At 42.0% G+C, this 22509-nt stretch overlaps 1 protein-coding gene across 2 annotated transcripts; it reads left to right on the top strand.

Moving 5' to 3' along the window:
- Window positions 1-297: 297 nt before the first annotated feature.
- On the top strand, window positions 298-20768 carry HNRNPK (heterogeneous nuclear ribonucleoprotein K). Of its 2 annotated transcripts, none has more exons than XM_075726182.1 (16): window positions 298-356; window positions 2863-2941; window positions 3046-3125; window positions 4005-4102; window positions 5519-5575; window positions 7068-7111; window positions 8010-8082; window positions 8644-8757; window positions 9788-9916; window positions 10417-10724; window positions 11074-11128; window positions 14927-14977; window positions 18629-18650; window positions 18728-18810; window positions 19283-19452; window positions 20303-20768. In XM_075726182.1, exons 3-16 carry the CDS (start codon window positions 3077-3079, stop codon window positions 20331-20333), a joined length of 1284 nt encoding a protein of 427 aa, XP_075582297.1. In that variant the 5' UTR covers window positions 298-356; window positions 2863-2941; window positions 3046-3076; the 3' UTR covers window positions 20334-20768. The 2 variants fall into 2 exon arrangements, with proteins under 2 accessions (XP_075582297.1, XP_075582296.1); XM_075726181.1 differs by having other exon boundaries at window positions 20242-20345.
- Window positions 20769-22509: the final 1741 nt, after the last annotated feature.

Below are 22509 nucleotides of genomic sequence, written 5' to 3'. Positions count from 1 at the left end.
CTGCTTTGCCGCCCCCCCACCCCGCTGCCCGCACCCCTTCTGCCGCGGCTCCCGCCGGGCAGGTAAGAAGAGCAACCGGCCGCGGCGGTGCGGGGCGGGGGGCGCCGGGCGGGGGGCGCCGCCCTCCTGCCGGCGGCCGGGCCTGCCAGGCCCAGGCGCTCACGGAGGGCGGGGCGGAGCGGGGGGGCCGCCCCCCGCCCTGACGGGCAGCGGCCTTACCCAATGCGGCGGCGGCGGGCCCGCGCGGGGGGGAGGCGGCGGGGCCAATCGGCTGGTGGCGCTGGTGGATGTGCGCGTTGGCGGTGGGGGTGCTCCCCTTTCTCTCCCGTACGCGGTGGGGCTGGCGGCGGGCGCAGGTACGCGCAGCCCCCGGCGAGGTGCAGCGGGGGCCGGCGAGGCGGGGGCGCTGCGCGGGGGGGACACGCAGGCACACGGGCCGGGCCTTGCCGGGGCCGGCGGAGCTGCCGCCGTGCCCCTCTCGGCGCCGCTGCGTGACACAGCGGTGCGGGAGGCCCGCGCCTCCGCTGTCGCGGGGCCTCAGCCCCCGGAAGGCGCCGCCGCCGGCGCGCCCCGGGACCGGGGTGGGCTTCCGCGGCGACGGCGGCGGAATGGCGTGAGCGCTGCCTGCAGCAGGAGGCCGGGCTGTCGCCACCTCAGCTGGTGCGGAGGGTTGCTCCTCAGGCGGCTGGGTCCCCAGGGGCCCCGCCCGCCCCGGGGGGAAGGCGGGAAGGGTGGCCGCTGTCCCTGCGGGCGGCCCTGGGCCCGGTGGCCCAGCCAGCGTGGCTGCGGAGGGGCGGTGCGGTGGAGGCCGGCAACGCTAGCGGGTGCTCTGTAAGGGCGGGGGAGCGGCCGCCGCCGCCTTCCTGCGCCCGCCCTTGGTAACTCTGTGCCTGGGGCGAGTTGTCGGGAATGATGGCGGGCGGAGAGGAGGGCGCTCTCGGCCGCGGCCTGCGCGGAGGCGGCCGCGGGAGGCCGGCTGGGGGAGCGCCCCGCGTCGCGGCCCGCCGCTTTCGTGGGCGGTGGCGGCGGCGGAGCCCCCTTGGCGGCGAGGCTGGCCCGCTCCGCCGGCTGCGGCGGGGCTCGGGCCGCCGGGCGCCTCCTTTGTGTCTCCCTGGGCCGAGGGGGGTAAATCTCCCTGCGGCCGCGTGGTGGTGGTGGCTTTTCCGCTCCCGGCTCCGCCTAGCAGCGGGCAGGCGCCATTACAGCGGCCGCCATTTCTGCGGGTCCCCGCCGCCGGGGAGGTGAGGCTGGGGCTGCCGCGCTTATGTAAGGCCGGCGCTCCCCGGCCCGGCAGCCAGCCGGGCTCCCCGCCGCGGAGGCCGGGCCGGCGGCGCGGCGTGCGCCAAGGCCGCAGGCGGAGAGAGGGAGCGGCGGGCGGGAAGAGCCGCTGCGCCCCGGCGGGAGCGGGGCTGGGGCGCGCCGGCCTTTCCCGGCTCTTGCCTCACGCCTGCGGGAGCTGGTGCCGTCTTCCGCGGCCGCTTTATCCGTTCGGTGTTCGCAAAAAGATGGCGTGAGTCGGTGTAGTCCCGCGAACTCGGTTTGCCCAGCCGAGCGCGGTGTCTGAGCGCACCTTAGGTACGCGCGGCTATAGGGGAGGTTTGGCTAGAAGGGTAAATACACGCGAGCAGGGGAGACCAAGCCCTGAACAGTACATCACAGTTCACTCCCCGCAGTCCCAAAATTCTTGGGGTGGCTGGAAATGGAATAACCGAGGTCCGAAGGGGCTGTTTAAACCGTGTAAAAAATCTGCCCGATTCCTCCCTATTCTCCCCCGCATAACAGCGTTTTGGCAATGCGATTTTGCTATTATTAAGCGTATGTGTGTCCGTTAGTTCACTTTAAGTGCCTGGACGGACCAGCGTGTGCTGGGAAGGCAGTGCCTGCTGTTAGCCTGTACAAGCAGGGCAACGAAGTCACAGCTGTCTGAGGGTATGTTTAAAAAGTTAAATCCACCTCTTCCCCGCCCCCGCCCACCCCCCCCTCCGTGGATACCAGAATGAGTGGCTACCATTTGTTGGGGCAGTGGACATTAATAAAATACAAGGGGGAAATACATGATTGTTTGGCTGTATTATTTGTAGAAACACTTTTTTTTTAGAGAACAAGTTGCAAAATTATTTCTTTTGTCTAGACTTCTCTCTAATGTGACTTAATAGTGTTCTGAGATCAACTTAACAAAAGCAGGTCACACATAAAATACCTATTTCAGAAAACAGTGGTGCAGTTCAGCTGTTTTTGAGGTTCTTGGTTGTGTGTGTGCAGAGCATTATGTGTAACTGCAGAGGATGATATTTTTAAAAAACTTTTTTATATGTAACTGCAGAGGATGGTATTTTTAAAAAACTTTATTTCCAGTGTGGCTCAAAGTTGTAATGTGTCTTTTGTTCATCTATTATACTTGAGCAGAAGGCATGCTAAAATGCCTACTAGTACCCTAGTAGAGAATTTATAAAACTAATGCCAACAATTACCATATTAGGACTTTTGCTAGTTTACATTGTTTAGAACTGAACAGCAGAAGCAGATTGTTACATAGTGTCCTCTAAAATGTAAATCCAAGGCATGTATCGTATAACAAGTTGAAAATAGGAGCTGGGTGCACGTTCACTTAAATATCTGAAAATAATTTTTAGTAAGTGTGGTTACTTAAAACTAGCATGTGACCAAAACCTATAATTCAGACAGTAATTGTTTATCTGTAAGTTTTATCTCCTGTTAATAGTGTGTTTGGCCTGGGTATGCTTTCTCTTTCATAAAGAAAAACTTGGCAGCAAAAACTCAGGTTAAACCTCTGGTTTTCGGCTGTAGTGAGAATCAGCTGTAAGTGAGCAGAGTCACAACTGATATATGCTGTTTTCATAGGCTCTTGAAGCAATAGGCTGTTGGATTTTGATCCCGCCCAGAATACTTGAGTTTTTCTCTGCAAGGATATATAATAGCGGTAAGTTCTAGAAGCAGGCATTTCTTTTTGCTTTTTCCCTTTAGCACGATGTACAGTTTGCCTTTTCACAGAATAGGTATACTAGCTTTTTTACTCTTCAACAGGTTTTGCCTGCCCACCTAAGAAAAAAAGGCAATGGAGACTGAACAACAGGAAGAGACCTTTACCAACACAGAGACAAATGGTAAATTTTTTAAAGGACTGTTTCTTTTTAGAAAGAACCTCTTTAAATTTCAGTGTTTCTAAATACTTTGTAATGCTTTAACTGTATCAAATGTTTGTATCAGCAGTAGTGTTGCATTCTGTATTAAATCTTTCCATTTTTAATTAGACCGTGTCATTATACATGCTTTCGAAGCATGAATGCATGATCTTTCTGTTGGCATGTTTTAGATATGGGATAAGTAGCTGAAAGTTATGACTAAGGGTTTGAAAATATTTCATAGTTAAGTATTCAGTACTTGTGTGGAGAGTGTGAATATGTAAGAATACTATCACGCATATCCATTAATTGCATTTTGGTTATTGCCATTTTTACATGCAATAAACTTATGTGAAACAACCTCTAAACAGCTTCATGAAAACATTCTTGGGCATAATTAGTGAGGAAGTAAGGGCATTAGTGTTGATGTATGCCAGTTTTTTCCAAACAGTATTTGGAGTGCTACTTTACTATTATTCCACCAGTATTTCAGTGTTGGACAAACTACATTTGAGCTTTTTGCCTGAAAGGTTTTTCCCAATTGTAAACTATAAATAAATACGAAGTGGGTGATGGTCTGCTGCTTTAAACAGCATGTCATGAATTTCTCACTGGCTGTGCAACATTCTCATTTCAACTGTAGTTCCTGGATTTTAAATGGATTTTCAGTAGTTAATCAATACGTAAGCTGTTGAAGTAAAGACCATTTTTCCATGCTAAATTTTGTCAGTAATTACTGTTGGGCTAACAGGAAAGAATGTGTTAAGAATACAGAGCATGAATTTGGCATGTGTTCCATTTTATTACTACTTAGAAAGTTAAATAAATGTTTGTGTTTCCCCCCTATGGACCTCTCTACAGGCAAACGTCCTGCAGAAGATATGGAGGAAGAGCAGGCCTTCAAAAGATCTCGGAACACAGATGAGATGGTTGAATTACGCATCCTGCTTCAGAGCAAAGTATGCTTTTTTGTTTTTACTGGTTTTGCTTATAGCATTGCTCAAGGCAGTGGTGACCAAGTGTATGTTGGGATGTATGTTTAGAAAGAATATGTACTTTATTTAGTATGAGAGAGCTTACTAGGAGTAATTTTAACTGTGCTTGAATGATAGTAAAAGTGTATTGCAATGGAATTATCTTCAGCCATTCTTTTAAAGGGGAAGTCCCTAAGGATCAGCACAGTTATTTTTAAGACATGTACTTGCTGAAAAAATAGATCAATAGAAATTCTAAGGGATTTTTACATTTGAGTGGAAGGTTGTTATTTTGAGGGGAATGACTGTGTATTAGTCTTTGGAAAGGAAGCGATTTAGAGAATGATCAGCTATAGTGATTGTAAATTAAATATGAGAGGTGAGATGAGAACTTCCTTAGGATTTTAGTAACTCCCAAACAGATCTACTAAACTTGTTCAAATATATCAACAGGAAGAAGTGTGGGAGTAATGCTTCAGGGATTGCAATAGTTTTGTTGACAAGTGTAAATAGTTACAGTAAAGTTGCTATGTATTAATTTCCTCTGGTGTTTCCAGTTTGTACAGATGATTTGTACTTTCTGAAGTATCTCAGTCTTTTGTGTTGGTATGGGGGAATGTTACTTAACTCTGGGTGGCGTTTCTGACCACTAGTTAAGTTACATGGGGTACCATGAAATGTTTTGCATGCTGTTAGCATAATGTATTATCTGTGTGGTAAAAGCAATATTTTCACATGTAATCCTTGAAATAGCCTGGTATTTTATTTATAGTTTTGCAATTCCTCTTCTTGACTATCTGCCAGTTTATTCCTGTTGATGTTAGAAACTTGAAATTAGTGGCTGTTAACATTGGCTTTAACCTTTTTTAGAATATACTGCTCTGAGAAGTCAGTTAAGTTACAGAGGTATAAACCGAAATTAGCCTTGAAATGATCAAGAAATGTTTGGAGTGCAAAAGTGGAATTTGCAAACATAATTCCAAAAAAAAAAAAAGGCGGTGGTGGTGGGGAAGCTGGTTGATCACATAAATCAGGGAGATCATTGACCTACATTACATTCATACAGTGTATTTTTTTGAAAGCTATAGTCTTAGGAGATTGCTTTAACACAGGCGGAATTGCCTAGAAACTTGAATTTGGAATTGAAATATTGGTTGCAAAACTGAATATCCTTCTCTTTCCTAAGTTCAGTGGTAAGAGCTGTTGGTAATTTTTTTCCACAGACAAACAATATCAGTTTGTTTCAGTTTGATTTGAACCTTTCAAAAGCAGTGCCTGCCTGCCCCCACCCCCTGGGCCAACAGGGTAATGCAAAAATAGATTTACCATTGTTAGTCTTGAGTTCAAAAATGTAGTCTGTGCTGTGTTGGCATAACATAACTTCTGAAACCTATTTTCCAGAATGCTGGAGCAGTGATTGGAAAAGGTGGCAAAAATATTAAGGCACTTCGTACAGACGTGAGTATATATGAGTTTGAACTAATTTAACACCAATTCTTTCAGAGCACTACCTCGAAAGCTTGATTGCGTGCATTTCTAGAAATGGGAGCAGTTCAACTCTAGACATCAGCAGTCTAGTTACAAACCATTTGTTAATGATTGTTAGAGTAGATAACTTAGTTCTTCAATTTCTATTGTAATTAAAACCCAGCTTGACTCGTGGGAGGAGAGGTTTATATTAAATCTCTTCACTTTTGAATAGGATTCCACTAAATTACACACTTCAAGTGAGTTAACATCCTAATTAGAAATATTGACAAAGCTTAAAACCCTTAATTGCACCGTTTTCCCATATGTGTGAATCAATTATAGTACTACTGAAACCATTGCAGGTGGCTGGCTTAACCCAGTGATAGAGGAATTCTCTAACTTCCTTTAAAAAAGCAGACAAACAAAACAGTCCATCTGTTCTTTAACAGCTTGCACATGAAGCACAAAAGCATTAATGTTAAGGTTGCTTGATTTAAATATGGGTATAGAACAGTAAAGGAACATTCTCTTCTGTTACTTGGAAGTATTTTCAAATGGTCATGACTTATTTGCCTATTCAAATTTTACAGTGGGTTGACTCTTGTGATTAGACACATGCTCAGCGTTAATGTTGTGTATTTATAAAACTTGGCAATGCTTCTTAAATTCCATTTGTTTACACTCCTGTACTTAACATCAGCTACAATTTCAACAGTTTTTCCAATCAAGACTCTGTTCAACACAAGATCTGGCAATATATCATTACAAATCAGTTCCAACTAAGTGCATAAACTACCGCAACTAGAATTGAGGTTTAAGTTGAAATGGTCAGGAATCATACCTATGCTCACTAACTTTGGCAGCTAGTTTTTTTTTTTTAGGTGTTTTTTTTTTGTGGGTTTTTTTGTGGTTTTTTTAAATAAATCAATACGTCACCTAAGTCCAGATAATGTAGATTGGTCTGGAAAACTAACCTTCCCGATTTGCCCAAGGTTCTAGTAATACCTATCTCGACAGGTTTTGTGTCTACCCTCATGAGCCAGCCTGCTACTGAAACATCATATGTTAAAAGTAAAAAGTAGTTTAGTCAGATCAAGTGACTCATTTTTAAGATCCATTCTGTTAAACCACAGTCGGTGTAGCAATCCGTTATTGTGTTAGTCTTCAGAACAACTTAAACTTGTTTCATTAATTGAGAGTAATGAGTATAGTTTGTATTAAATTAAAATTTATTGCTTTTCCCCCTTTTCCCTCTCCTTGTTTTTTTGGCCATATATCTCCGTTGCCCATGTACTGGATCGACTTGCCCCTGCGTTGCCCACCATGACGTTGGCCCATCCGCCCCTGAACGCCCATGTGAAAACCCTGGTTGGCTATGCCCAAAAATGTGCTCGTTGCCAAACGGGTACCATACTTGACAACTTCCGATTGAATACCCATGCCCAATGCCAACATCCACGAACGCCAATGACCAATGCAGTACAATGCCAGTGTTTCAGTCCCAGACAGCAGTGGCCCCGAGCGGTATGTCCCAACAGTTTATGCCTCACTGCCTGATTAGAAAGAGAGAAATGTATTTTATTACCTGCCTTTGATATAATTAAATAGTATCCCCTTATAGACGGTGTATTGTTTTTTTTCAAGTTTTCTGTCTTATTTTCCCCATTAAGTCTTTTTGTCACTGAACTTTTACGTGAGTTGCCCACCCAAACAATCCACTAATTTTATTTCAATGGAAGGAGCACAGCTTCAAGTGTTGCATATTTGCTGCATTGTAAATCAAAATGTTTCAAAATAGTCTCTCGCTCTGTCTTTGTGGCCCACCTTGCTCCCCTCAACATTGCCTGTTCATAATTATTTCTGATGAAATGCTAACTCTGGTTCACTTTCCTTCACTTCTCATTTGTTTTGTCTTTTTTTTGTCTTGCATTTGTATTTGTTTTCCCGGAGAGCCCATTAGTAATCTGATTTCTAACTGGTCTCATAACCTTACTCCAGATACAATGTTCACCACTTGCATATCCCCACTTTTTCTATGAGAAGGTGTGCCAGTTTTACCGATGTAATAGCGAGGGTATCTTAAATTAGTGGTGGCGGGGAACATGAATATTCACTTCTGCTTTCAGTTCTGCGTCAATTTCTTGCCCACTTAATCTGAGCCCTTCCAAAAGCCCATTCTGTCTGTCTTTCTCTCTCTCTCTCTGCAAGACCTACCTAATCTTAAATATATCATGCATATGTATTGGGCATAAACAAAGATGCATGTGTTGTAAACTGAGCAAAGAGGTTTACTTTAACTGGGGAATATTAATTGTAAGCTCTTCTGTGTAGTAAATCTTGTTAGAATTTTGTATATGATGATGAAAAAAATATACTTCTTTTCCACCCTCTCCATATTGTCTGGTGTTACGGCCTCCAACAGCATCTTGAGCATAAGTGCAGACATAGAGACAATTGGAGAAATCCTGAAGAAGATTATCCCCACTCTAGAAGAGGTATGTCTGTTAAAGTTTGTTTCTTTTTAGAGGCAAAAGATCGGCTTTTGGAAAAAAGACGGTTCTAGATTATTTTCCACTTTTTAAATACAGGAGATTAGAAAATAAAAAGAACCTTCTAGAGTTGTGGCTCTGAAACTACATGTTGGCACTTTTTTGGTAGAGGACAGATTCAGTCACTGTGTATTAAATTAACATTTGGAACAGCTTCCCCCTTTCAAAGTACCTGCCTCCTGACTTGTTTCATCCCCATTTTGGGGTAGTTATATTGTGACTTGTATCCTGTGTTGGCTCTGTAAGAGTGTTGCACAGTGTTTGATATCTTCTTAAATCTTCGTAGAAAGTTATGTAATGTAATAAATAAGGAAACCTGATTTGACATCAGTTTATGTTGAGGTTAGGTGCTTAAATAGTTGTGATTCTATCAAAGGAAATGCAGGATTACAATTCAGCAATAAATCAAGTCATACCGTTGTGTATGGAGAAAAAACTTGACAAAGCTCCAAATACTAAATTTTTATGTGACTAATATTCTTTTTCTTGTATGCATTTTTCTTACAGTATCAACACTACAAAGGCAGCGACTTCGACTGCGAATTAAGACTTCTCATTCACCAGAGTTTGGCAGGAGGAATTATTGGTGTCAAGGGTGCTAAAATTAAAGAACTGAGAGAGGTACTTTTTTCCTGTTCTTCTGAGATTCGGGTTTTGTTCAATAAACACCTTAGTGGTTTGTGTTCATAAGGGGCAAGTGTAAGTATCTTCTATGCAGTAATTCCTTCAGAACATACTGCATACATGTTCTGAGATGGGTCTGTGAGTTGCAACTTCCTTGCAAACCCTCAGAAGTAAAGTCATTGTTGGTGATAGAGCCTAGGACTTCTTACCAGGCTTCTAACAAATACTTGTGGTAATGTTTTTTAAAAAAAAAAAATCCTTTCTTTAATTAAAATGACGTTCATCACTCCTAGACTGCTACGTAGTCTAGATTTATTTGTGTGGTTGGACATGCAAAATAGTTTAGGGTGAATGCATCTCCACAAACTCTTATGATGATAATTCAATAGATGCCTGAATGTTATTGTAAAGGGGCTTTATTATTGTAAATTTTTTTTTTAATTCTACCTCCTAGAAGACCATTGTTTTTGTTCAGTGAAGGAATGAGATTTTAAAAAGCTAATGGTCTCTATGAACTTAAACCACCTCAGTTTTCTGTCCTTTCTTGGCATTGTGTCAGAGGCAATTTCAGATTAGTTCAGGTAGAAGCTGATACCTGTTTGCATGGGTTGAGAAAGGCAAGATAACTAGACATAATCCTAGCAACATCGATGACTTGTACCAAAAGCCTGTTTTCTTGACACACGAAGGTTAATACAACCTCTAAGCTCGCAATGGATATGTGGTCCTTTTGCTAGTATTTAATTAAATGATGGTGTAGATAGATGAGCCATAACTAAAGAGGAGAAATTGGAACTTTTTCTCTTCATACTAAACTGTGTCAGCACAGATCTTAAAAAAAAAAAAAAAAAAAAAAAGTAATCTTAAAATTAAATTTGTTGTGAGAACTCAGAAGCAAGCATGCACGTAAAATAGCTGGGAGCTTAATTGTCTTTCGGATTTTTTCTTTAAAAATGTTTTAATGGGTTTGTAAAGTTGTTTAAAATACATAAATTAGACAATCTTGGATCTTTTTTTTCTTCAACAGAACACTCAGACCACCATTAAGCTCTTCCAAGAGTGTTGTCCTCATTCTACTGACAGAGTGGTGCTTATTGGTGGCAAACCTGATAGAGTCGTTGAATGTATCAAGATTATCTTGGATCTTATCTCTGAGGTAACGTTTATTAAATTTATTTTATTCTTTCATTGGCATTCATGAATGGTGGGGATCATTTGAATGAAAAACGATACCTTTCAGTTTCTATTTTGAATTCAGTACCTCCTGATTTCTCAGTAATGGAAGTGGTTGACTTACCACCTTTTGAAACTATTTCCGTTTTCTAGAATTGGGAGGCACCTTATGGGGGAGGGAAGCAGTTTTTGGTCCTAGTGGGCCATTATTCATGCTTTGCATATCATTAAGATGCAAAAATTGAAGAGAAAGGGAGACAAAATTTATTTGCCACTGATAAGTAACAAGAGTTTCTCTATCACAGTTAAGTTTACAGGAAACACAACACCATGTCCTTTCTTACCAGCATTGTGAAATCAAGAACGTGTTCCAAATGCATAAATTCATATTTATACATTTAATATATTAATTTAATTAAATATGTCAATCTTAATAGTCCTAATTGGGTTTGGGGGGATTGTTTTTTTGTCTGTTTGTTTTAGTCTCCGATTAAAGGACGAGCCCAGCCTTATGATCCCAATTTCTATGATGAAACATATGATTATGGTGGCTTCACAATGATGTTTGATGACAGAAGGGGACGTCCAGTAGGCTTTCCGATGCGTGGAAGAGGAGGGTTTGATCGGATGCCCCCTGGTCGTGGCGGACGACCTATGCCTCCATCAAGAAGAGATTATGATGATATGAGTCCTCGCAGAGGACCCCCACCACCTCCACCAGGTCGTGGTGGTAGAGGTGGCAGCAGAGCTCGGAATCTTCCTCTCCCTCCTCCACCACCTCCTCGTGGCGGGTGAGTTGTTGCATAAATGCATTACACAAAACTCATATTGTGTACAATCTTCTGAATCATGTTCATCTTTCCAGTGTTTTTTCCACACTTCCATGTTGATAGTGATTATGCAGGATTGAGTGTGTATTAGACCAGAGTATTTTGAGAAGTACTGGAATTCAGTTATTTGCTGCACTGTAGTAGTCTAGCACAACTGTAGTCAGTAGTTCTGAAACTTTTAAGTCATTCAGTACTTGGCTAGAGTAGTTTGAAATTAAGCTATGTGTGGACCATGAATGTGAAAATTTAAATTAGAATAGACAAACTAGTTTATAATGCAATTCACATGCTGCTGCTTTTTTCATTTTAGAGATCTTATGTCCTATGACCGAAGGGGCAGACCAGGAGACCGTTACGATGGCATGGTACGAGTTGAAAATTTGCCTTGTTATGCTTCGTAAACCCAGTTAGAATGCTGACTGTCTGAAGATACTGTTGCTGAACACATGCACTTAATTGTGGGACATGCATGGTTCTGATGATACAATCAAAATGTTTTGTCCATAAAAATGGTCCCTCCTGTGGAGGAATGTTTGGGGTGTAAGTGGTATCTGAGACATGATCTGTTTTCCTTCTTTCCTCCCTGCAGTCAAAAATTATACAGAAGGTTTGACTGTGTTCTACCCTGCAGGTTTTCTTGCACTTAACCATCCTTTAGAATTTTTTTTTTTTAAATCAGGATGACAGAAATAGGAATTGGTAGGCTTTTCAGATAAAGAAAGATGACAGAAATAGGAATTGGTAGGCTTTTCAGATAAAGAAAACATGTCAGAACAACGTTCTCTCAAATTCTTTGATTCATATAAACATTCTTAACACTAATCTTGGAAAACACAAGTGTAGATAGAATAATAGAGATTATAGAATAGTATCTATGAGGAGCTCTAGTTGATCTGGAAGGTGATTGTTCTTTTGAATCAGTTCTTGCCTATTTGCTGGTTTCTCTGTCTGCAAAAAATCTACTGTAATTCCAACTGTTTTGGAGCTCAGGCCACTGCTAAGTTGAATCCTAAATTAAATTAGGTACATTCAACAGTATTAATGCTAATACTTGTTGAGGAAAAGAAATACCGCATCGTATATGGAAGCTTAAAAAAGACTTAAAGATATTCTTCCATGTTGTAGTCTGAAATGTAACTTCCCAGCAGTCATCTGCTGTTGTAAAAGATTCCTCTTTCTTGGGAAGAGAAATCACATGTGTCTGGGAGGTAAACCTCTGTAGTAACAATCTTTTCTCCTCTGGCTTTGTTTGGCACCTTCTTTAAGATGATAGGTGAGACAGGTTTGTTGTTTTTTTTTTTTTTTCTTTTAAATAAATGGAGGAGAAAGGGGTGGAGAAGAGCTATGAAATGGGCTACCTAAATGGGCTTCACACATTTCCTCCTTCTTGGGAGTAAGAGTTACTGGAAATACGTATTGCAAGAATGTCACATGCTTGCTAGAAATACTGAAAGGAAAGAGTTGCACACAGTTACAAAAAAAAGACGTGTTACCCATGCTACTCTACATGTTAAGAAACTGGAAGAATTGAGAAGTACACCTCCAAGATTCCTTATTTGTATTTAGATGTTTTCAAAACTAAGTTTTTTGTGTTCTTATATTTGTAGCTAATAAAGCCAGTGCTAGAGCATATAAACTGAGCAGCCTGCCCTTCTGTGGGTATCTGGTTGAGCACAGCCTTACTTAGCTTGACTCTTGGTCAGTAGTGTGTTCTATTTTTATTGAATTCCAGCTAGAATAGAAAAACCATTTGACTTCTGTTTAGCCTGACTTTTGTCAGGTTGACCTTTGCTTTTTTGACATGAGTTTCTACAAGTAGGTAGAGTCACCTCTGTTCACTTCTTCATTCCAAAAAACAATTTTATTTGCTCTTCACAGTAAAGCTGCTCATGGCTTCAGCTCCTTCATGACCAAGTATCATAGCCTGGTTAAAGTGAGGACTGCTTCCCAAGAAGGACCATTTAATTTCTAGTTATAGTTAACAGTGATCCTAGTACCCTAAATCGTGTAAGCAGATAGGAAGTCCTCACATGGATTGTGAAGCTGGAGCTGGAAATGTCATGCCAGAAATGTAAGGTCTTCCTATGCTAGCCTTTGTTTCATACAGAAACCATTCTCTAACAAAACATTTAAACTAGAGTGAACCAACGTCATTGTGGTTTGTGAACTAAGTACATGGGAAAGGGTGCTCTCAGAGAGCAGAAGTGCTCTTTCACATAGATTCTATTTTACATAGATGCAAAAAAAGGCAAGAGTAGGTGCTTTTCTCAGATGAGCATCTCGAAAATGATGGAAATGAATGGACAGGAATAATTGGTTGCCAGTTCTGTTTTCCACTAAAGGTAGAAAGATTGAGTAGTTCAGGACCTTTAGAACTGGATGCTGAACTTTGAATTTTCTGGAATTCCAGAGAAATGACAGTTTTGACAGCCTTGTAAATGCTGAAATGAGGAGAAACCCATTTTGATTTTAAATGATAGGTTAATTCCCCTTGCCCATGCAGAGTCACCCACTTAAGATACTTGTCTGTTAGCCTGGCTTATAGTTGTAGTTTAATTACGCACTGCTGTTGAAAGAGTTAATTTGGTTTATAATCTCTGTTCTGAAGCATTTTCCTGAAGGACAGACTGTGGTATTGTTTCTCTGTTAACAGAGCTGTGTATTTCAGTGTGTAACTACTCCAAATCAAATGCCTGTGGACCGACCATAAGGACTATTCTGACAGCTGAACCTCCCCCCCGAATGTATTTCCAGTATTTCTCTTTTAACACCCTCATCCTCAGAGGTCTTTTAGATACATAAATGCAGACAGATACCAGTGGGAGGGGTGGAAAATAAGTTGGGCAAGCATATAAAGTCATTTTATCCCCTCACCTCTTTTTTTGATTAACTAATCAGGTACTAAATTTTTCAAAGTACTAACAATTTTAAAAACTGAGTGAACGGAGACTTAAGTCAGAATGTCTCCTGTTAAGTGGACTGTCTCTTCACAGGCTTCTGTAAGTGTCTTCAGACTTCTAATGTGCTTTTGCTCCTTCACATGCTTCCTAGTTCTTTTTTTAACTTACATATGTGTGTGTACATACACATGTGTCTTGACGTATAGACACTTGAATAAAGGCACGTACACTTAAAAAAATACAAAACGTTCTTCATGTTTAAGAGACGTGACATTAACAAGCATGTGAAAAAAAATCAGTAAAGGAAGAATGTATGACAACTCTTCAATTTATTCATGCAGTTGCTGGAAAAAAGTAACAAAATTGCACTCTCCTAGGTCAGTCTGTTAAAAAAAACAGAGAAAATTATGATAAAAAATTTTACATCAGTTAGGACTGCATGCATTTTCTTTCATTAGATGTAAAAGCTAAGCTCTTTGTCTTATCTAGCCAGTGTGTCACCTAGTTTCTATTCTAGTATCAGTAGTTACTAGCACAAATGAGTCTGTAGAGCAGAATATTCTGTTACGTATGTTAAGATGTTCTATTTGAGATGCTGGTTTTAGAGTGCACAAATGAACATCAGTTGCTGAAATTGTAGAATTCTGAAAGAAAGAAATGCTATATATCCCATGTTTTAAAAACATAATTAAATTTCTAACATAGTTAGGCAGCCGTGAATTGTTAGTCTAGCTATTGGCTATATGAAGCATATGGAAATGAATTGGTAGAACATGAGAAGCAGTGTCCTTCCTGCTTGGCCTGCTGTTGGCATAGAGGTAATCACTGACAGTTACTTGTTTCAATCTTATTAAACCTTCATTTTCTAATGGATGGCAGAAATAAAAGATTTTTCTAATGCATAGCAGAAATAACAGATTCTGATATATAACAACACTTGAAGGTGTTCTAAAGAAAAAAAAAAAGCTTGTTCAAGTTTTGCTCTGCCATTAGCTGTCTGACCTTTGTTAGAAGAAAAATCTGTTTATATCACAGAAAGAGGGGAGGAAGTGAGTATGACCACTTACAGGTCCCTCAAAGTGAGCTTAAAAGGGAGTGAGTCTTCAGTGGTCTAAATCACATACTTTTTAAGTCTTTGTTGTAGTATAAATGTTTATCTGTACCAGTACGTATTGTATATGCTTGCCAAGTTACCTATAAGTCTGCATGACATGGACTTAATTTAGATTTCTTTCTTTCCTCCTATTATGTGGTGTCTGGAAGATGATGCAGTGTCATGTGGATGCCTGTGATGACATGCAGCCACCGGAGTTGGTGAGTGTGCTCAACCTTTTTTTGAAAACTGCTTTATTGAATAGGTTAAATGATAACAGGAATTTCTTGATCTTCAGTGTAGTCAGTGGCAGCTTGCACCTACTGAAAATCATAAAGCTGTCCTTCTGACTCAGAATTTATTGGCAGTTTGTCTTAACAGTGTGTCCTGTGCAGGGGGGTAACGTTAGTAGGAATGTGGAAATATGCAGCACCACAGCCAAAAGAGAGGAGCTTTTCTGTATCTCTTTTTGCCTCTTTTACACCCCATTTTTGTGTTGTAAACAGTAACTTTCTCCGTAACTGATGCACTGTAGATGCATGCATGTGGGATACGTATTTTGTATTAACTTCATAATGTTGTGTTTTCTCATATTTCAAACAGCAGATATTACAAGTAGCTTCTTACTTGTATTTATGGATAAACTATTATGCTTTACCTATCAGTGTATTTGAAAATACACCATTTGATTGGATAGGTTTTGGGAAGGGAAGTTACGGAGTTTGTCAGGTGTTCATGCTGTCTAGAAGATGACAAAGTGCTGCCAAATATTAAACGGCAGTTCTTGACTTACATGAACACAGCAAATGTAATTGTTTAACTCATCTGCTGTCAAGTTCATTTGCTGTCCTGTAGTCTGGGGAGGCAGAAATGGTCCAAGGAAGGGATTGTTATTTAAAACAGATTATAGAATCATAGAATGGTTTAGGTTGGAAAAGACCCTTAAGAACATCCAGTCCAACCATTAACCTAACATTACCAAGTCCACCACTAAACCAGTTAAGGGTAGAGTAGCAATTTCATGTTTCCTGGCTTGGTGGCTGGATTATGTTTTCATGAAAGTAAAAACTAGGAATCATTAAGATTGGAAAGTACCTCTAAGATCATCATTCTAACCATCAACCCAACACCACCATGACCACTAAACCATGTCCCAAAGTGCCACATCTACACATTTTTTGAACACCTCCAGGGATGGTGACTCCACCACCTCTCTGGGCAGCCTGTTCCAATGCTTGACTATCCTTTCCATGAAGAAATTTTTCCTAATATCCAATCTAAACCTCTCCTGGTGCAGCTTGAGCCCATTTCCTCTCGTCCTATCACTAGCTACTTGGGAGAAGAGGCCAACACCCACCTCACTACAACCTCCTTTCAGGTAGTTGTGGAGACCAATAAGGTCTCCCCTCAGCCTCCTCTTCTCCAGACTAAACAACCCCAGTTCCCTCAGCCGCTCCTCATAAGGCCTGTGCTCCAGACCCTTCACCAGCTTTGTTGCCCTTCTCTGGACACGCTCCAGCAACTCAATTTCTTTCTTGTAGTGAGGGTCCCAAAACTGGACACAGTATTCCAGGTGCGGCCTCACCAGTGCCGAGTACAGGGGGACAATCACCTCCCTAGTCCTGCTGGCCACACTATTCCTGATCCAAGCCAGGATACTGTTGGCCGCCTTGGCTGCTTGGGCACACTGCTGGCTCATGTTCAGCCGGCTGTCAGCCAGCACCCACAGGTCCTTTTCGGATTAGCCCAAAAAGGGATCCTGTGGCAAATACCAACTGGAATATGTCTGTGTGTATGCAGTATGCTGCTCTGATCAGCCTCTGCATTAAGTCTTAACCAGAGTCCTTCATTCTCTTGTATTTTGGACTCCACTACAAGCTCTATTATATTGTATTACAATCTATTGCTAAGTAACGTGATTACACAATATAGGTTGCTTAGAGACAGAGGACAAGCTAAACTCCTTGGTCTGAGTAGCTTCCATTTTAATCTTTTAAAAAGGTAGCAGGTAAACAGTATTTTGGGAAAAGTTGTTGCATTACAACTGCTGTGAACAAGTAGTTGTGGTTGGTTGAACTTGGTTGGTTGTCAGGTGCGCACCCAGCCACCTTCTCACCCGCTGCCTCAGCAGGATGAGGGGAGAAAGTAAGAAGGAAAAAGCTTGTGGCTCAAGATAAAGACAAGGAGATTGCTTACTAATTACCATCATGGGCAAAATAGGGTCAACTTGGGGAAGATTAATTTATTGCCACTTAAAAATGGAGTAGCATGGTGAGAAACAAAGAGGAGAACTGAAACCACCTTCCCCCCCACCTTCACTTCTTCCCAGGCTCAGTTTCACTCCTTCATTCCCTACTCTTCTACGTCCTCTGCCATGAGTGGTGCAGGGGAGATGGGGAATGGTGGGTTGTAGTCAGTTCATCACACTTTGTCTCTGTTTCTTCTTCCTGACACTGTTCCCCTGCTCCAGTGTGGGGTCCCTCCCATGGGATACAGTCTTTCACAAACTGCTCAATGTGGATGTTTCCAATGGACTGCAGTTCTTCAAGAACTGCTCCAGCCTAGGTCCTCTTCATGCAGTGCAGTGCTTCAGGAACAGACTGCTCCAGTGTGTGTCTCCCACAGGCCACAGGTCCTGCCAGGCACCTGCATGGGCTTCTCCACAGGCTGCAGCTTCTTTCAGGGCACATCCACCTGCTCCCAGCATAGGATCTTCCACGGGCTGCAGTGTGGCTATCTGCTCCAGCGTGGTTCTCTTCATGGGCTGCAGGAGAATCTCTGGTCCAGTATCTGAAGTGCCTCTTCTCCCTCCTTCTTCACTGTGGTGTCTGCAGGGTTGTTTCTCTCACTTTTTTCCCACCTCAGTCATCTCTCACAACTGGTGCACACTTTTTTTTTTACACCCTTTCTCAAGTGTTACCACAGAGGTGCCACCAGCTTTGCCAATGGTGTCAGCTTTAGGCAGCAGTGGGTCCATTTTGGTGTTGGCTAGAACTGACTGGCTTTGTCTGGCCCAGGGGCAGCCCCTGGCCTCTTCTCATAGAGGCCAGCCCAGCAGTCTCCCAGAAATTGAATTCTGGAGAACTGTGCCTATTTATTCTATGCTTATATAGGTAGGTATAAAAATGGGGTCTTGTGCACGTAGAAGGCATTAGATGAAATGGAGCACTTAATGTCAAATACTGGTCTACAAATCCTAAAAATAGAGAGGCCAGGAGTGCTCGTTGCAGTGATCTGCATTTGGTATATGGTGGTTTTAGCAGAACAGAAGTAACTCATGTCATGATTATCTGTTCTAAGATAGAAAGAATTGTAGCATAGTCTGAATCGAGAGACAAGTTACAGAGCTGTTCTTAAGAGCTTTGTTTTTTTCCTAGAAGACATGGATAAGGAGGATTGAGAGTCACTGGGTAAACTTTTTGCCCCAAAACTGGAGACTTGAGTCTCTCATGAGCTGTACTGGTAGCATTAATAAGGCTGTACTCTGATCTTTACATATGAATGTTAGTTTAGTCCGAGGGTCAGGAGTAGGTCAGCATTAAGAGCTGTCTACAGCAGCTGAATTAGTGAGACTGCTTGGTAAAGTGGTACAGCTGGATCCTTTATGTCATTTTATGCCTTACTCCTAGAAGTTTTGACAGGGCAGGATAAGAGGTTCATGAGATTTTCTCCACTCGCCCCTTTTGTTTCTTGTCTGTCCTCTTTGCCTTAGTATACCTTTGATGGCACAACACTGTTGTATTTCTAGTAAGGTTGGGGTTGAGATTTTTCCATAAAATAGGCTCAAAGTTAACAATGTGATACTTAAGATGAAAATACATGAATGAAGCATGGTTATTCACTATTAAAGGGTTTTTTTTTTCCTCTTACAGTTTGAGGGTGGCTCTGGATATGGTAAGTCTTTATATAGAACCTTCAGATGTACTTCATTATGTAGTTATTAAAGGGCTTGATGCATACGTTTAAATCAGACTATTCTTATGCAGGGGGGCGCGGTTCATATGGAGATCTTGGTGGACCCATCATCACAACACAAGTAACGATTCCCAAAGATGTAAGTAAAGTTGACTTGCTTTCAACTTGTGTTTTCTCCTAAAAAAATAAAAAAAGTCACAGCATTTTGTCATACTGTGTAAGTAAATCACAGGTACTGACGGTGCTTGATAAGTATTTCCAATGTTTTTAAAAGAAGTGTTTTCTAAATCTCCAGAAGTCTATCTGGGTGTTGGCTTTGTGTCTTCACTTCAGAGACAAATTAAACGATTTTATTAATGGTTAATATTTAGTAATGGAGATGGTCTGTGTAACTTGTTTTTTTGCAAATGAGCAACTGGTTCTCCCAGTTTTATCCCACCTGTTGCAGGGTGGGATGTTTCAGGGGATGTTTTGAGGCTGTAAAGAAGTAAGCTTCCATTGCAACTCTTAAAACTAAACTTATGGAAGCTACTCAAACACTACTGTGATTTTCATAACTGGTTTTAGAGAGAAAGTTGTACCAGGAAGTGAATGTTTGCTTTCTCCCCTAGTTGGCAGGATCTATTATTGGAAAGGGAGGCCAGAGAATCAAACAAATACGTCATGAGTCAGGAGCTTCGATCAAAATTGATGAACCATTAGAAGGCTCAGAAGATCGGATAATAACTATTACGGGAACACAGGACCAGATACAAAATGCACAGTATTTACTGCAGAACAGGCAAGTTAAAGTTTAATGTTGTCCCTGCTGTCAATTTTAAACTGACTGACTTGCACATTCTAAAGCTGCTCTTCTCTGTGATACAGTTTTTAGAAGGCAGGTTTTAAGTAACTATTTAAACCTAACTTCTCCAGTGGTAGTTCTGCCTTGATTCTCTTCTGCTCTCTATTCTAATTAAAATGAAGACGCCCTCAAAACTAATCTTGCTGGAAGACGCCTTAACCAAGCAGTCCTCTCATTTCTCTGGTGAAAGCTGCTGCAAAAAACTACTTGTAATAAATTACATAGAGCCTGTAGAAAATATAGAAGATTTCAGTGGATGTTGGTCTAGTTCTGTGTGGAAGACTAGTGATTTTGTTGTTTTTAGATAACTAAATTGACAACAAATCACAGTCTGCCATATGGCACAGATCATGCCTCTACAGGACAAGTTGAAATCAATTTGGTGCTGTTATGCAGCATTTCACACCTTGCTGACATTACTTTGTCTTTTCTGCCAAATATTAACAGCTTCAGATTTAATTTGCTCAGTTTTGGTTTATTAACATGTTGGCTGTCATAGCAGATTTTGATGTTTTAACTTGAATGTTTGGCTTCAGATTACTAATACTTAAATATGCCTAAAATATATTAATACACCTATAATTATTAGTCATTGATCTTTTAAATTTACTTTTAAATGTGTTAGGAATTTGTAACTTAATCTGCTGTAAGAATGTCATTGTGAATGTTGATGCAAGATGTATGGTCCATCATTCTAATACATGCTTTTTTCTTTTTCTTTTATAGTGTGAAGCAGTATGCAGATGTTGAAGGATTCTAATGCAAGATTATTTTTTCTTTTTTATAGTGTGAAGCAGTATTCTGGAAAGTTTTTCTAAGACTAGTGAAGAACTGAAGGAGTCCTGCACCCTTTTTTTTTTTTTTATCTGCTTCTGTTTAAAAAGCCAACATTCCTCTGCTTCATAGGTGTTCTGCATTTGAGGTGTAGTGGAATCTTTGCTGTCCACCAGATGTAATGTTTTAGTTCCTTACAAATAACGTGGGGGGAGGGAAGGGGCGCACGAGACTAACATTGAAATTTTGAAGCAGCAGCAGAGAGAGTGGATTTTATTTTTGTCCATTGTTGGTGGTAAATTGTAATGTTTTTCTGTAATTGTTGTGAACACCCTGCTTTATGTACATTTTATTTTTTTTGAAGGGCGGAGAATACTGGTTGTCCACATGTCCTTGGCATCCTTTGAGGGCAGTGTGCAGAATGTAATGCTCTTTTGTAAGAAACATTTTATGATTTTTAAATAAATTTAGTGAACCTATCCTTGGTGGTCATTTTTCTTCAGATATACATAAGGTAGTATCTAAGATGGATACACCCTTCCCCCCCCCCCAAGACAATGCATAAATGAAAGTTGCTATTAAGCTTGCTCTTCTGCTTCTTTGATATTGATGGAGTTCTGTGGGATTTTTGACAAATTAAAGAAACTGTGTGAAAACACTGACTCTGCTTTGCTGTTTGGGAAAAAATACAAAAATACTCATGCAAATGTTGTGTAAAACTTGATATTTTTGCAAGTGTTTGGCCCTCTTTGCAGTACATATATATATTGGTGACAGTATATAAATAAAATATTTAAAACCTTTGTGATGTCACTGAGTAAACGGTGGTAAAGTACACCTGGTTCTAGACAGCTTGCTTAATGCAGATAACACTGTTAGAAATGACAGTTGCTGTACCATTAATGAATTATACTTGTTTTCTGAGCTTTCATTTGAGATAGAAATTCTTATAAATTGGCAAATTGACGGTATCTAACTCTGTAACTTTTTTTTCATTGTATGCAAAACCTAAACTTGTTTGGTTTCCCTGTTGTATGTTGAATTCCATAGAAATTATTTGTGAGAAATTAAAAAAATATAAAGCCTCTGGATATCTCATGTAATACTTTGGCATTTGTATTTATAGTTTACAAGTTTTAATTTCACTTCCTGAATAAAAAAAAAAATTAAAAAAGCAGGTGTGTTGCACATATGATGGGTCCAGAAGAAGTCTAGATTCTTTCACTGGTTTGGTTTTTTTGTGGGTTTGTGGGTTGTTTTTTTTTTTCTTTCCCTTGGGTTCTGTAACATTTCACTTTGCTTTTTTTAATGGTCTGGAGTAATTCCTGTCCTAGTGAACAGCTACTCTTAAAATCTAATGGGACAGGCAAGGAGCCAAGAGGTTACGTGTAAGCCTGGCCTCCTTGGCAGAGCTATAATCAGTCCTTTAAAGAGAAAAAACCCTGCTGCCACCTTGCTTTTTGTCCGGCAAAGGCTGAAGGTGCGTTAGAGGGAGGAATCTGCCATCGGGGCAAAGGTTTTGGGCAAAATGCAAGTGAGCTAGAACACGGGTACCGAATTTTTCTGTGTGCCTCCACCCTCTGTACGTGCGGAAGGTGGGGTTGGTGAGGTTTGGTTTTTACACGGGGAGGAAAGCTCTGCAAGCATCCACATGCAGATGTTTTTTGTTTGTTTGCTGCCTTTTTTCTTCTCTTCCCAGTGATGTGGATCTTTTGGAAAACTTCCTTATCAAGAAGTCGAGCATGTGCCCTGCTCCACCTTGGCAGGATTTTTGGGGGTTTTCTTAAAGACTAACCCTCCATGATTTCGGCTGCGCCACGGGCCTTCCTGCCGGCCACGGGGCTCCCGCGGGTGCGGGCTCAGCCGCGTCCTCCCTCGGGTCGCCGCTCCCCGCCGCCTCCAAGAGCCGCCCGAGGCGGGGTGCGGAGGTGCCGGTAGCGCACCCGCAGCTCGGCAGCAGCTCCGGCTGAGCCGGCCGGGCCCCCGCGGGGCTGCTCCGGAGAGGCTGCCGGCGGCCTTGGCGGCGGCGGCGCCTTTCGCTGCGCCCACGGCGGCGGCAGGGGCGGGGGCCGCCATTCCGCTAAGTTCGTGCGGGCCGCGGGGCCTGAGGGCCGGCCGCCTCCCCGGCGGCGGGCAGCGCGGAGGGCGGCGGCCGCGGCGCTTGGCGCCGCTGCGGAGCGAGGGCTGCGCCGGCGGCTGACGGCGTCAGGCGGCCGCCGG

This window comes from Pelecanus crispus, chromosome Z (genome assembly GCF_030463565.1).
Source record: "Pelecanus crispus isolate bPelCri1 chromosome Z, bPelCri1.pri, whole genome shotgun sequence".
NCBI lineage: Eukaryota > Metazoa > Chordata > Aves > Pelecaniformes > Pelecanidae > Pelecanus > Pelecanus crispus.
Note: the sequence above shows the minus strand (reverse complement) of the source record. Positions and strands in the feature narration are given on the sequence as shown.

What these genes read in the sequence shown, in the direction of transcription:
- HNRNPK (XM_075726181.1), top strand. Translation starts at nt 3,077, where the DNA reads ATGGAGACTGAACAACAGGAAGAGACCTTTACCAACACAGAGACAAAT. An exon ending in GCATCCTGCTTCAGAGCAAA is followed by an intron (nt 4,103 to 5,518) that starts GTATGCTTTTTT and finishes CCTATTTTCCAG; the next exon opens with AATGCTGGAGCAGTGATTGG. An exon ending in CAGTATTTACTGCAGAACAG is followed by an intron (nt 19,453 to 20,241) that starts GCAAGTTAAAGT and finishes TTTCTTTTATAG; the next exon opens with TGTGAAGCAGTATGCAGATG.